Raw genomic sequence first — 14,750 nt, forward strand, 5'->3', positions numbered from 1 at the left:
GCTCCTCTACAGGCAGGCCAGCCCCCCCGGCCTCTGCCCCACGCACACCTCCCTCCTCTGCCCCACTCACACCCCTCCTCTGCCCCCTCACCCCCCTCATTTCCTCCTCTGCCCCACTCACCCCTCCTCCTCCGCCCCCCTCACCCCTCCTCCTCTGCCCCACTCACCCCTCCTCCTCTGTCCCCACTCATCCCCCTTATCCCTCCTCTGCCCCACTCACCCCTCCTCCTCTGTCCCCACTCATCCCCCTTATCCCTCCTCTGCCCCATGCACACCCCCTCCTCCGCCCCACTCACCCCCCTCAGCCCTCCTCTGCCCCCTCACCCCTCCTCCTCTGTCCCCACTCACCCCCCTCATTTCCTCCTCTGCCCCACTCACCCCCTCCTCTGCCCCCACTCATCCCCCTCCTCTGCCCCCACTCATCCCCCTCCTCTGCCCCCACTCACCCCCCTCATTTCCTCCTCTGCCCCCACTCATCCCCCTCCTCTGCCCCCACTCATCCCCCTCCTCTGCCCCCACTCACCCCCCTCATTTCCTCCTCTGCCCCACTCACCCCCTCCTCTGCCCCCACTCATCCCCCTCCTCTGCCCCCACTCACCCCCCTCCTCTGCCCCCACTCACCCCTCCTCCTGCCCCCCTCACCCCTCCTCCTCTCCCCCCCTCAACTCTCCTCCTCTGCCCCCACTCATCCCCCTCAGCCCTCCTCTGCCCCCTCACCCCCTCCTCTGCCCCCACTCACCCCCCTCATTTCCTCCTCTGCCCCACTCACCCCCCTCCTCTGTCCCCACTCATCCCCCTTATCCCTCCTCTGGCCCATGCACACCCCCTCCTCCGCCCCACTCACCCCCCTCAGCCCTCCTCTGCCCCCTCACCCCTCCTCCTCTGTCCCCACTCACCCCCCTCATTTCCTCCTCTGCCCCACTCACCCCTCCTCCTGCCCCCCTCACCCCTCCTCCTCTCCCCCCCTCAACTCTCCTCCTCTGCCCCCACTCATCCCCCTCAGCCCTCCTCTGCCCACTCATCCCCCCCACTCACCCACACACGTAGATGTGGGCGCCCCCCTCATGGATGAGTGTCCACAGGTGCTCCCTGTCCTTCTTGAGTAAGTGCTGCACGTAGACCTGGGGGTGGGGGTGCCTGTGAGGAAGGCCCGTCGCACCCTGCATACCCCCACCCCTGGGGCCTGCCCCCGGCCTCACCTTCTGGGGCTGCTCCCGGGAGAAGGCCACGTTGAGCTGGGTGAGGGTGCCATCCTTGTGGAAGCTGGCCAGCTCCTCGCGGTACAGGTAGTCCTCATCAGAGCGCCGGCAGCCATAGTAGAGCAGAGTCTCGCCCACCTCCTTGCCTGGGGCAGGGGCGGCCGGGGTCAGCGAGGAGCCCCAGGCCCGGCCCCCTGCCCGGAGCCCGCCCGGGGCCCGCACACTCACCCTGCTGCCTCAGCCAGGCCCGCTCCTGGATGAAGCCTATGAAGGGGGCGACCCCGGTGCCAGGGCCCACCATGATGACGGGTGTGGTGGCCTTGAAGGGCAGGCGGAACTGGGACTTGCGCACGAACATAGGCACCAGGGCCCGGCTGCCATTCTCCCCGGCCGGCTCCTTGGCCCGCAGCCAGCTGGTGGCCACGCCCTTGTTGATGCGGCCAGTCTTGGTTTCATACTCCACGGCCACGGCGCAGATGTGCACAGAGTTGGGGTGCACCTGGGGGTGCACAGGGGTGAGCGTGGTGGTGCCAGAGGCCCCTTCCCTCCTGCCACCCACCCCGTCACGGGGTCCCTGCTCAGGGCCCCTTCCTGGCAGCCGGCTTGACTGGCTCTTGGCACCAGGGCCAGAGGGCAGGGTGCGATCTTACAGTCCAGCCTTCTGCATACACAGCTTGGGAGTTGAGCAAAGTGCCCGCAGACGTGGGGCAGAGCTGGGGCTGTGGCCCAGGGACCCCGGGCTCTCTGAGGAGCCAACACTCTTCTCTACGGGGGTGGGCCCAGAGCCCCCACCTTGGAAGACGAGGCGATGGAGTAGTAGCGGGCCTGCAGACGAGGCAGCAGCTCGCACAGGTGGTCGATGGGGGGCCGCAGGGACGGGCAGTCCTGCAGGATGGCCAGGATGTGCCGCCGGGGTTCCAGCACCCACCTCAGGTACAGCTCCTGGGGGACACAGACGTGGGTGAGATGGCGAGGGGCCCAGGGGCCCAGGCAGCTTGCGGAATGGCCGGGGCAGGGGGCTGGTGTTCTGGGTGCTGGGGTGCCGGGGGCAGGCCCACCTTGCCCTCGCCCGACGAGGAGGCCATCTTGCGCAGCTGCTCCTGCTCAGCGGGCTCCGAGGCGTACTGGGCCAGCTCGTAGAGCACGTTGGTGCGCGGCGGGTTGGTGATGTCCAGGTAGTAGGTGAGGGCCGTGCGGTAGGAGGTGGGGCAGGGGAAGGGGTGCTTCTTGTTGGACTCCTCTGCAAGGAGAGGGCAGCAGGTTCGGGGTGAGGGGCCACCCCGGGGTGGGTAGGGTGCCACAGGGAAGGGGTGGGCCAAGTCTCAGGCCTGTCTCGGGAAGCCGGTGGGCGGGAAGCAAGGCCAGCTCTCTCGGGGTCTTCCTTGGCTTTGGGGCAAGGCCTGAGGCGCTCGGCCGCCGGACAGGCAGTCTCATCAGAGGCAGGACGCTGCTGGGGACAGCCTGTCACTGTCCCCATCCAGGACAGTCACTGCTCAAAGAGAGGGTGGCGAGGGGGATTCCCCCCAGTGTGGCCCGCCTGCTTGCCTGTGGGCTGGACCTGGTCCACCGTGGGGGCTCCAGGCTCCGACTGTGCGATGCCAATACTGGGCCTTCAGCTGTGATGACAAGCCCCCTCCAGCTCAAGTTTTATTCTTGAACACAAGTGGAGGTTGGTGCACAGGGCACCCACATGCCAAGCTTTTGGGGCGGCATCTTGTGCACTCAGGCGCTCCGCCAGCCCATGCCGAGGGGCTTCTACTGCCACGGTCAACAGGCCGGCTTTACTGACGCCTCCCCACGGCCAGGCCAGAGCAGGGCTGGACCCAGGGGTGACTCCTCCTCCTGGAGGCACGACCGCAGGGGTGTTGATTCCTGGGCACCAATGAGCCCCAGAGAAGCACAAGACTGCCAAGCCACCCAGAGAGGGAGGGCCTGGCCCAGGATGGCTCAGCCTTGAGGGCTGTGGGCCTAGTTTTGGGGGAAGGTTGAACTTCTTACTGAAGCACGACCTACATACAGCACACAAGTCTCAGAAGCAGTGCTTGATGGATTTTGGTGAACTGAACATCCTTGTGTACCCAGCGCCCACATCAAGCAGCAGGTGTTCCCCACGCCCAGGCACTCTCTTGTGTGGGCTCAGAAACGGGGGCTCAGGCCTTGCACCACGGGAACAGGTGTGGGTGCGCCTTCTGAAGTCCCACTTCTGCCTCGCGTCCTGAGCCTCCACAGCCCTCTCTCAGAGCAGCCCTTGGCAGAGAACGGCCCCCACCACAGGGGCTCAGGCACTCCTGGGAGAGAGTGAGCACTGACAACAGCCCCACCCCCAGAAAGGTGCTGCTTCAGACGGCACAGGGCCTCCCCCTGCCCCCAGTGAGAGGAAGAAGGCCGGTCCATGGGCCACCAGGTCCCCTGCCAGCACGAGGAATTCCGGTGCAAACCAGCCCCTTTCCTGTCTTCTCAAGGCCGACTCTGGAGCCTTGAGAGGTGTGGAGGAGCAGCCCAGGCTTGGGTCACCAAGGACACGGGTGAGCAAGCGGGGCAGGGCCAGGCTGAGTTGGGCCCCAGGTCGGTGGACAGTGCGGGGCGCTGGGGGGTCACAGTCAGAGGCTCAGGCTGGGCAGCCCTGCCCTTGGCAGGGTGCAGGCTGAGCACCCTCAGTGGACCTAGAGGCTGTCAGGACTGCTGACTCGGACCCCTGCTCAAGGTGAGGAGACCCTGGAGCTGCAGGGGCCTTCGGTGGCTGGCTGTGGCTCTCTTCCCCACAGGACATGGGGCTGTGTGGGCAGCTGGGCCTGGCTCTGTCTTCGGGCCCCCGTTCCCTCAAGGGAGTATGGCAGTGAGGGGATGGGGGCACCCCAAAAGGGAGCCTGCCAGGCCCTACAGCTGCCTGCTCCCCCTGCCTCCCAGTTTGCTCCGCAACTTGCCCCTTGGGTCTTGGGTATGAGGGCTTGTAGGACACCAGGCTTTAGGTCTAAGCAAAAGCTCAACCTCCGGGCCTTGCCCGGGGGCCCATTCCCACCAGCGCCCTCAGGCCAAGGTAGGGGGGAGGCCAGGGACCCAGGACTCACCGTCAAGGTTGTTCAGGGACATGATGACATCCAGGTCGGCACCCAGGATCTCGCCAAGCTGGTTCACCAGGGCAGAGTCATTAGCCGGATAAACAGCCACATGGTCCCCAGACTCATACCTGGGGGTGATGCAAGGCTCAGGGGGAGGGTGGAGGGTAGCTCTGTGCGGGAACAGGAGGCCTGGGTGAAAAGTTTGGGGAGAGGAGTGGTGGCAGCTGGTACCTGATTTTGGAGTCCGAGATGTCTAATTCCAGGTGCATGAGGTGTCGCTCGGTTCCCTGGTTCAGCTTCCGGTTGGTGGTGACGACAGCCAGGAACGGGTTCTTGGCGTCGAAGGGGCTGGGTGGGGAGAGCAGCGCAGTGAGCCAGGCCTCCAGTCTGAATCTCCGCACTCGCAAGGACCCTTCTGACCACACAGAACATGGGGAACCTCAAAGCTGGCCTCCCGAGTCATGAGGAAACCTCTCCAGTAAGGTAAAGGCCTTTCCCAGCCCCACCCAAGGTGGTGCTCCCAGAACCCGCAAGAGGGCAGAGCTGGGTTATCAGTGTCCCTGTCTGCAGACCTGGAAACTGAGGCTGGTCTGAACCCTGGGGGGCCCTCCACACCCGGTACCCACTGGTGGGCAGAGCACAAGGAGGGCCTGGCCCAAGAAGGTGGTTCCTTCAGACGGAGGAAGGGCCTGGGTCCTGAGTAATAGCCCAGGACTGCACGTGACAGGAGACAGCTGTCCCAGTGGGAAGTCACTGAAACGGGCTGTGGGCTGCAACTGCAGTGGCTGCCTAGAGTGGAGCTGCTGGAGGGTCAAGGAGGACCTTCCTGGGCGGCTCAGGGAGGAGTCTGGGTGGGGCCCAGGTACAAGTGAGGGGCCCAGAGAGGAACAGTTTGGACAAAAAAGTCCAAACATGGAGGCAGATTTGAAGGAGGCAAGCCCTTTTGCCAAGGTTCAGCCTAGACCCAGAGCTGAACTGGGTATGTCCTGGTCCAGGAAGTGGTGGGCACCCCCCAGCCCCAGATATTTAACAGGCAAATGAAGTACAAACTGAGCAAGTGCCAGTCTCCCCGAGGCCACGCTCTGGACCAAAGGACCAGCAAGAGGGGAGGGGTCCCCAGGGCCCTGGGCTCAGAGCAGCCTCCCGTCTCTCTGCTCCAGGCCTCGTGCCCTCCTCTGGGGTGCAAATGGAAATGCGGGTGGCCCCACCCAGGCCCCCTCCCGGATGGAGGGAATGAGGAAGCCCCATGGGACAGGGCCTGGGAGGAAAGGCCCTGTGGAGACACACGGACGGCCAGCCGTCTGGCCCCCAGCCACGCTCGCGACTCACGGTTTCTGGTTCTCGTAGCTCTTCAGGCGGCCCATCTCGCCCGTGTACACCTTGGCCGTGTCTATGTCTGTGTGGACCGTGAGTTCATACTGGCGAATGCTGGAAAGGGGAGACCCAGGGTGAGGCTGAGGGCTGGGAGGGGCCAGGAGGCTAGGGGAGGGTCCCAAGGAGGGAGTGAGGCTGTGAGGCCATGGGACACGCCTGGGGGATGCGGGGCCAGATGTGACCCATGAGGAAGGAGATGCGTGAGTGCAGGGCAGGCAGGAGAGGCAGGGCAGCCGGGCCAGCAGGCCCGAGGAGGCCGGGAAGCCCACCTTGACCCCCACTTGAGGGCACAGCCCAAGCACCTGGGCCTGGGCCCCTTCCACACCCTGACGGAGCCTCCCCCAGCCCCACTGCGCCCACCAGGCCGGTTCCCCACCCACGGCCCCACCTGCACGCACTCACCTGGACTCCTCTCCGGTGGCTTCCACCCCGAAGTGCTCACACACGGCCGGCCAGAACTGCTCTCGCCACGTGATGAAGTCCTCCTCCAGGCTGTGGACCAGAGGGGATGAGCCCGGGGCCAGATGGGGCTGCTACGCCAGCTTGGACCCTCTGTCCCCTGGACCCCCCCCAAGCTTGAGGGTTCATTTCACACCAGCCCACCCAGTGATGTAACCCAGGGCAGTAGGAAGCATCCAGAGGGTCTGCAGTAACCATGGGAAGCCCAATCCGAGCTGGGTGAGCCGGGAGGGTGTGGACAAGCAAAGAAGGCGGGCCTGGCGATGGGGGCTGGTGAGGCAGGTCACAGGGGTGCGCCGACACCACGGCTCTGCCCTGCCCTCCTGGGCCCCGGCCAGCTTGAATCTGGGGCTCCTGACACTCGACAGCCCGGGTGGGGGTTGAGGGTGGGGCTCGGGGTGGGGAGGCACTCACTTCGCATCGTCGTCACCCAGCCCAAGATCAAAGATTCGCTGGGCCCCGAGCTGCTCCAGCCGCTTGTCCACGTACTTGCCCATGGCGTTGAAGTGCTCGTAGGTCTTGTTCCCAAGGGCAAACACCTGTGTGGATGAGGGGCCGGGGCCAGGGTCAGCGGGTCCGGCCAGACACCTTATACATGGAGGCCCCTAAGCGGCTTTGTTTCATGGACCCACAGCTCAGGCTCCTCCGTGGCCACCTCGGCCGGGACCCTGGCAGCTGCAGGGTGTTTACCCCATCCGCTCCCTTGCCCGGCAGAATCTTGGTCAGTCCACTCCTCCTTTCTTGCCTTTGTCTCTAGAAGCTAATGCCCCCGGGCGCAACGAGGCTGGGACAAGGGAAGGCGGCTCTTAGTGCTGGGCCGAGTGGAAGACAGGGTCACCCCGTGAGCTCTTCCTGGGATTCCTGCCTATGAGCTCCCTGCCAGGCCCGGGCTCAGCAGATCAAGCTGAGAACTGGAGGTGTCCTCTTGGACATGCGCTTCTGGAGGTCCCACGAGCCCACACAGGTGACTCACCGCGTACTTGACCCCAGAGAGGTCCACGTCCGTCTCCTGGAGCCAGTCGTAGAAGTCCTGGGCGTTGTCGGTGGGGTCCCCCTCGCCATAGGTGGCCATGCAGAACACGGCCAGGGCTTTCTCAATCTCTGGTAGGCTGCTCAGGTCGGCCTGGGGGGACAAAGGCAGGGCCAAGCCAAGTGACCATGACTAAGCGGGCTCCCAAGTGCAGACGAGTAAGTCCCGGGTTCAGGTGACGGCGTGCATCTCAAGAGCGAAGGGACAGCAGGCCCAGAAGAGCATGGCCAGGGCCTGGGTGTTGACAGCAGCAGCTGGGTTCCGGGCCAGGAGTGGGTACTGGGAACATGGTGCCACCTCTGGAGCACCTCAGCACCCTGCAGAGTCCCAGGGGGGCCTGAGTTCCTGTGATTCCTAACCAACTGTCTGCCAACTTGAAACCCAGGTCCTAAGACAGAGGGATAGTGGGCCATCCCCAAGACCGAAGGGGGTGTGTGTGTGGAGTAAGCGGGGGCTGGTTTGGTTTGGGTGAAGGAGGGGCACAGGTGGGAAGCAGCTGGCACTCAGAAGACAGGGGTTCTCAGGGGAAGTTCATTCATCACGTTGGAGTGGCAAGAGCCCATGTGATGACTGGCAATGACCCTGCGGGGGAGAAGCGGGAAAGCGCTCCCTGGGGCGTCTTCCCAGGACTAGCTGCGCTGTCAGCCCCGCCTCTCCTGGGGCCTAAGAGCCACTCCCCCTTCTCTGCCCACTGTGTCCACCTGGGGAGGCTGGCCTGGCTGTCTCAGAGACAGGCGAGCAGACTGCTGGAAGTTTCCTGCACTTTGGAGAGCTACGACCAGCGAAGGAGCCAGTGCCGGGAGGAGCGTGAGCAAGGTGAGCTGGCCCCCATAGCCTCAGAGACAGGCTGGGCGTGGCTGGGGCCAGGAGGTGGGGACTGAGTCCTGCAGACAGCACTGTATTGGCCCAAAGGAGCCACGTGCCCAGGACGGCTGACAGGAGGAGATGGGGGAGGGAGGATCCTGTAGCTCCAAATGGGGGCTCTTCCCTCAATCCCCGGGCTCTCTTGGGCCCTCCCCAAGCCCAGACACAAGAGTTTACAGCCTGTGCAAAGCTGAGCTGCAGGGTTCCTGGAGATGGCTTGTCCAACACCCTCATCCGCTTGTAGACGAGGCTCCCAGTGAGGCCAGGTCACCCAGGCAGTCACGGGGGAGTGGGGTTAGAGTCCAGACCCCCCAACTCCTGAGTCCGGCTCCCCTGCCACTTCAGTCCAGGAGAGGGGGGTTGAGGGAACACGAGAGACAGTTCCTTTCCTGACCTGCTGAGACCCTGTCATCTTTTAGGCCACACCCAATCCACGAGGTGCCCGGGTCCCTTCTGTGGGCACCTGCCCAGCGCTCGTAAAGCCTGCAGCGTGGACAGCTGGGAAGGGAGCGCACATGCACGCACCTGGGCCAGGTGTGCTTTATGTCCAGAGGCCACCTGGCTGCTGGGACAAACGACAAGAGAAGCCCAATCCTTCCTGTCCCTTTGCCTAACTCCACCCTTGTGTCTCCATGATCCAGACACGCCTGCCTTAATACCCTGGAACCACACTGCGTGGGAGGAAGCGGTCAGGGCGGGCACTCACCAGGTCATACTCCTCAGGGTCAGCTGCCATGCCCCGCATCCCGTAGCGGTGGGCGTCCTTGGACAGGCGGTTGGCAAACTCCTCAGCAGTCCCCGTCTGGGAGCCATAGAACACGATGATGTTCCTGCCCTAGGGATGGCCGGACACATGGGGTCAGTGAGGGGCCAGGAGCCACAGGCTTCACCGGAGACTCAAGGTGACCACAGGGTCCTTTCTAAGTCACCCTTGGGCCAGCATCTCACTACCACAGCCACTGCAGCGGGTGGGGTCAGAGGCCACCCAGCCGGCTCCAACTGAAGCCATCAAGGTAATCCAACACACACAGCTGCTCAAAGTCACATTGTGGACAGATCTTTAAATGACACTTGAAAAAAGCAGAAATAATGTTTAGTAAAAAGAAAAAAAATGTGAAGTGACCAAAGACTATGTATAGTATAATCCAATTTTGTCACATACCCACCTGACATGTGTGTGTGCACAGTTTATACACATTCATGCAGAAAGGAAAAAGAACAGCATGAAATATACCAAGAGTCTCTAAGTGGGAAAACATGGGTGAGTTTTCCCGGATGTTTGCAGAAGTAATAACACATGCTTTATAAAAACCTAGATAGTGGGGAGAGGTACCACATCTAGACTGGCTCACAGGCTCTGACTCTGCCCTCCTCCCACGGCGCCCTCCACGGCAGCTCTGGAAAAGCCCCAACTCCATCCCCCAGACTCCCTGCAGTCAGGGATGCAGCAAACTGGTCCAGCCAATGGGATGCGCTCTGCAAGATTCTGAAGGTGGAAGCGAGGCGCAGGCCCCCTTCCGGTCGGTCCCTTTGTGCAGACCTCAGCAGCAGCCCTTCCAGCGCCCAAACTGCCTAGAGGGGTCTCTGGTCTGGCATCGAGCCCTGACTGACAGGTGCAGGTGACAAAAATAAAATGTAGGGATTACAACTGCTGTAAATTGTTCTCATACCTTTTTCATTCCCTGAATTTTCTACAAATCATTTAAAAGTCATTTAAAAAGGTATTTTAAAATGATCCTTATGATATCAAGGAAAGGAAAGTAAACATGATATAAAACAGTAGCTAAATAGTTATGGTAGCATCAAAATATATAAAGAACCTAGAAATAAAACAAGAAACGTGAGAAGCTACTGAGTGACAAGGGGCTTCCCAGGTGGCTCAGTGGTTAAGAATCTGCCTGCCAATGCAGAAGCTGCAGGAGGGCTCAGGTTTGATCCCTGGGTCGGGGGGATCCCCTGGAGAAGGGAATGTCTACCCACACCAGTATTCTTGCCTGGGAAATCCCATGGATAGAGAGCCTGGTGGGCTACAGTCCATGGGGTTGCAAAAGAGTCAGATATGACTTAGCGACTAAACAACAATAACAACAACAACTGAATGACAAAGGCCCAACCGAATGGAAAGACCCTCTGATTCTGCACAGAGATTCCGCACACAGGATGCCGGTCCTCCCTCTGTAATACAGAAATAACATGATCCTAATAAAAGCTGCAACAGCTCTTTTTTTTCATCAACAACATGATCCTAAAAATCTTGTAGAAAAGTTAAGTACAAACCCACTGCTGGAACATCATTTAGCAGTAGAAAGGAAAGAAGTGCTGGCACCTGCTACAGCACAGATGAACACTGAAGACATTATGCTAAGTAAAAGATGCCACCCAAGGCCATGAACTGTATGATTCCATTTACATGAAATGTCCAGGACAGGCAACTCTAGAGAGACAAGTAAATGGACAGTTGCTTAGGGCTCAGTGTGGGGAAACTGGGGGTGACTACTCATAATAAAGTATTTTCTTTTGGGGAAGATGAAAATGTTCTAAAACTGATTGTGGTGATGGTTTGTGCAACTGAGAATACACTAAAAAATCACTGGTGTGCAAGCTTTAAATTGGAGAACTGTATGGGATATGAATTAAATCCCAATAAAACTGTTATCCAAAATAAGTGAATACACATGAAGTAACAGCTAGGAAAAGTGAAAAATAAGGGTGATGGGGAGAGGGAGGAAGTGCTACAGATATTAAAACAAGTTATAAAACAGTATGATATTATTTATACACAGACAGCTAGATCAAAGTATCAGAATAGGAAAATGTAGAAATAGACTCAAATACCAATGAGAATTACATTTATGACCAAACTAGTGGGGAAAAGATGGACTTTATTACATGGAATTTAGATAGCTGAGTAAAAACGTGTTGGACCCAAACCTTACATCTTACACCAGAATAAATTCCCAACAGACTGAATTTTAAATATGGAAAACAGAAATCATAAAGATACAAGAGAAAACATGGAAGAATTGTTTTATCTCTTTAGAGTGGGGAAGCCTTTCACATGATGACTCAAAGTCCAGTAGTCACAGAAGAAAAGTAAAATGGACTATGGAATTTTTACATGGCAAAACACACACACAATAAGCTGAGTGACACACAAACTATCAATTGGGAAAAATATTTTTAAGTCATATCACAGACAAGGGGTTAACTTCCCTAATAATTTTAAGGCATTTTTTGAGAAAGATCAATCCCAACAGAAAAGTGGGCAAAAGAGCTGAACAGAGAATCTATTAAAAAAGAAAAATAAAAGCCATCCCATAACACGAGAATTTGCTTTAACTCATTCATAGAAAAAATGCAAATTAGAACTACAGAGATAAATCTTTTTTTTAACCTAGAAAATGGGCAAAATCCCAAACTCTGATAGTAGACTCTGTTGGCAAAGCTGTGGGAGAAGAGATTTTCTCACACTCGGCTAGTGGACTGCCTGGTGTGACCCCTGTGGGGTGGGGTGCAATTTGGCAGCTTCTATCACAAACACATGTGCCTTTTGATTCAACAATTCCATGTCCGGGACTGTACTGTATTTGCAAATATGCAAACTCATCTATGTGGTCACAGCAGCTCTCTCTGTAAGAGCTAAATGAAAGTCATTCAGTCGTGTCTGACTCTTGGCGACCCCATGGACTATACAGTCCATGGAATTCTCCAGGGCAGAATACTGGAGTGGGTAGCCTTTCCCTTCTCCAGGGGATCTTCCCAACCCAGGGATTGAACCCAGGTCTCCTGCATTGCAGGTAGATTCTTTACCAGCTGAGCCACAAGGGAAGCCCAAGGGAAGCCACAAAGGAAGAGCTAAAGATAAGCAATATTCCAAGCGCCCATCAACAAGGCACTGTTAAAGCAAATTATAGTACTTGTGGCCACGAGTGGAATCACTATGCAATTATAATAAAGGATGAGGGAGGTATCTCTGAATTCCTGTGAGACAATCTCCAAGACATATCATTAAGTGAGGGGAAAAAAATAAGGTCTATAGCAGTGTATGTAATATGCCACCTTTTGTGTTTAAAAAGTAAAAAATAAAAGTCTATTTGTTTTCATTACATGCACAGACAGAAGTTCTAAGAATGGTGATGGGTGACAGGGACAGGAGAGGATCTTTCCACCTGAATAGTTTGTGTTTTGGATTTAACCACATGAATGAAGTACCATGTCATAAAATGTCATACTTAAATAAACAAAAACAGAGAAAACTGTAGCTGTGCTAGGACCACAGCCACGTGAGGTGGACATCTGCTCGTGGACATAGCCTGGCCTGGGAGGAAGGAGATGGGCATCTGAGTCAGAGGGAGGGCCTGCTCCTACAGTTTGGTGTGTTCAAGAAGTAAACATTCAACAGGCAGAGTACACTGTTCCGGCAACGGCAGAGCAGCCTCCAGGCTCTGGTTAGACTGGCGTGTACACACGAGGGAGCTGAGTCCGGTTCCCACCCACCCTCTCTCCTCCCGTCCAGTGAAGCTGGCCTTCTGCTGGACATTCCCGCCCGCCCACCAGGACCGAGCAGAGAGAGAGAAAACTCACCGTCTTCTTCATCTTTTCCACAAAGCTTCTGTCTTTGACAGAGGAGGTCCTGAAAAATAAAAGTGTCTGATGGGCACGGGAGACACCATGGTTGCCCACGCCATTAGCCGCCTCTAGTCCGGTGCTGGGGCTGTAAGAGGCAGGACCCAGGCTCCGGGACCTGGTAAACCCAAACCCAACACCTCGCGGGACCAGGGCTGACTCGCTGGGTACATGAGAGCGTGAGAATGAAGGGTCAAGTTCACTCCCCGGGCCCTCACCATTCCATGTTTGTCTCACCTCGTTTCCAACTCTCAAGGCAACCAGGAGTCTCCCACATAAGATTCTGACCACGCTACTGCTGCCTCTAAAACCTTCCACGGCTCCCATGACCCACAGGCCAGAGGCACACAAGCCCCTTCAGAATCTGTCCTGGCCTTGCCTGCCAGTCCCCTCCCGAGGCCACCCCTCCGTGATGGTCCCTAGGATCCTGTCAACACCACCGCTTTGTGTCTGGACGTCAGGATGGCTGACAGACATACCCTGGGAGAGACCCACATCAGAGAAGCCACTCTAAGGAAAGAAATGGGGCCCTCCGATTCAGAATCCACCCCCTCCACCTTCTAAATGCTCGGCCACAATGACCAGCTGGCCATCTCCTAGTTCCTCTGTGCCCTTGGACCCACTGCTGCCTTTGCCAAGAGAGTCCTTCCTTTAACCCTTTTCCCATGGACTCCTGCTTATCCCCAAAACACGAGGCCTAAGCTCCTCTCCAGAGCACCTTCCCTGCCACTGACATGAGGCTGCCCGTTACCATCTTCAATACGTCTTCACACCTCCATCCAAGCACTTCCTTCAGCGTGTTCTTGCTCAACCTGAGGGCTGGGTATCACAACTGGGGGGAGCTGCCTGCGTATCTCTTTGCAATCAGCACGAGCACTGATTGCACTTGGCACATGAGGCCTTATCGGCTTCTGGGATGGTCGGTCCTGAGTCCTCGCCCAGCAGGAGGTTGGCTGAGATGGCCTCAGAGGCCTTTGGAGGCTCCCTCACCCACCTGCAGGTCTGACATCAGTGGAAAAGTTCTCCCTTCTCAAAGGACAGAGGCTTCCATACAAGCTTCAGCTATGTGGACTTGAGTCCTCACTCAAGACAGGGACTGGGACACACCCGCCATCCACCGAGCACCCGGCTGCCCGTCCTCCACCTCCAGGTGACGCGGGCCAGCCAAGGGGGGCGGGCATGAGACTACACGAAGCAGCTGCTACCTTCCCAGGGCCTGTCACTGGGAAGGTGACAGGAAGGTGACAGGAATCAAGGAGGAAGAGGAGCGGCCGCATCTCAGGAGCAGAGAGGCTCAGGGTCGAAGCCTGCTGCTTCTACTAAACAGGCCCCCGGCCGCAGAAGTCAGGCCTCTCGAGGCCTCGGGCTCCTTGACTGAAAACCCTGCATCCCCACTTTTGCAGCCGCTCCGGTGGGGTGCTCCGCACTGGGAACTTGTCTAACGCTTAGGGATAAAGAGGGAAGAGGAAAGCTATTGGGGTGACTCTGTGATTTCAGCAGGGTGAGGTGTGAGAAAACCAAATGGATGGGGCATCCGCAGGCCACAGGCTCCTGAGGGAGCAGGCACTGTGCCCAGAGAGACCAGGAAAAGCCTTGAGGAAGAGCTGGGCTCCAGTCTCAGGGAGTAAACGGCTCCCGGGAGGGAAAGCCGCGGCAGCCGAGGGGCTCCTGGATGAGGCCCAGGCAGCCGGGGCGGCGGGGGGATGGATGAGCTCTGGGGAGGAGGGCCAGGGAAGGGGGGCTCCCTATGCAGCTACATGGAGGGGGTGTTCTAGGCCGGCAGGGAGGGGAGAGGAGGCCTCTACTCAGGTCTGGCTGGGGGTGTCAGAAGGCAGGCACGAGGTGCTAGGGCCCCCCACCCCCAGGAAAAGGGTGCTCCTGAGAAAGGCGTGCACTTCTGAAGGCCAGCACTGTCCCGTCATTAGCTTCAGCCCCCTGGGGAAAGATCACATCCACAGAGCCACAAGGGGGACGGGAAACCCGAGGAGGAGGGGGAGACCCCATCCGTGCCTCCAGTCACCGCCCGGCACGGGGCAGGCTCCTCACGCTCCCACCGCTGACGCCAGGCTGCCAGGCCCTGAGCAGAGCCACCTTTGGGTGCCCTTGGCTGGCTTCCCCTCTCCTGACCGTTCCGCACTG

General features: G+C 58.5%; 1 protein-coding gene across 4 annotated transcripts in view; it reads right to left on the reverse strand.

Annotated features, from left to right (window-relative positions):
• POR (cytochrome p450 oxidoreductase) overlaps positions 1-14,750 on the reverse strand; it is a 57,551-nt gene that overhangs the window by 521 nt on the left and 42,280 nt on the right. For all 4 annotated transcript variants that reach the window (XM_081557785.1, XM_081557784.1, XM_081557788.1 and 1 more), the window contains 13 exons: positions 12,570-12,618; positions 8,692-8,820; positions 7,065-7,214; positions 6,506-6,630; positions 6,035-6,124; positions 5,588-5,686; positions 4,490-4,606; positions 4,268-4,386; positions 2,258-2,439; positions 1,992-2,141; positions 1,428-1,698; positions 1,200-1,345; positions 1,036-1,121 (listed from right to left, as the gene is read on the reverse strand). In XM_081557785.1, the coding sequence (XP_081413911.1) occupies positions 1,036-1,121; positions 1,200-1,345; positions 1,428-1,698; positions 1,992-2,141; positions 2,258-2,439; positions 4,268-4,386; positions 4,490-4,606; positions 5,588-5,686; positions 6,035-6,124; positions 6,506-6,630; positions 7,065-7,214; positions 8,692-8,820; positions 12,570-12,618 (1,713 nt within the window). The remainder of the gene's footprint in view (positions 1-1,035; positions 1,122-1,199; positions 1,346-1,427; positions 1,699-1,991; positions 2,142-2,257; positions 2,440-4,267; positions 4,387-4,489; positions 4,607-5,587; positions 5,687-6,034; positions 6,125-6,505; positions 6,631-7,064; positions 7,215-8,691; positions 8,821-12,569; positions 12,619-14,750) is intronic.

Source organism: Giraffa tippelskirchi, chromosome 13 (assembly GCF_054371585.1).
Source record: "Giraffa tippelskirchi isolate mGirTip1 chromosome 13, T2T-mGirTip1v1.2.pri, whole genome shotgun sequence".
NCBI classification, from domain to species: Eukaryota; Metazoa; Chordata; class Mammalia; order Artiodactyla; family Giraffidae; genus Giraffa; species Giraffa tippelskirchi.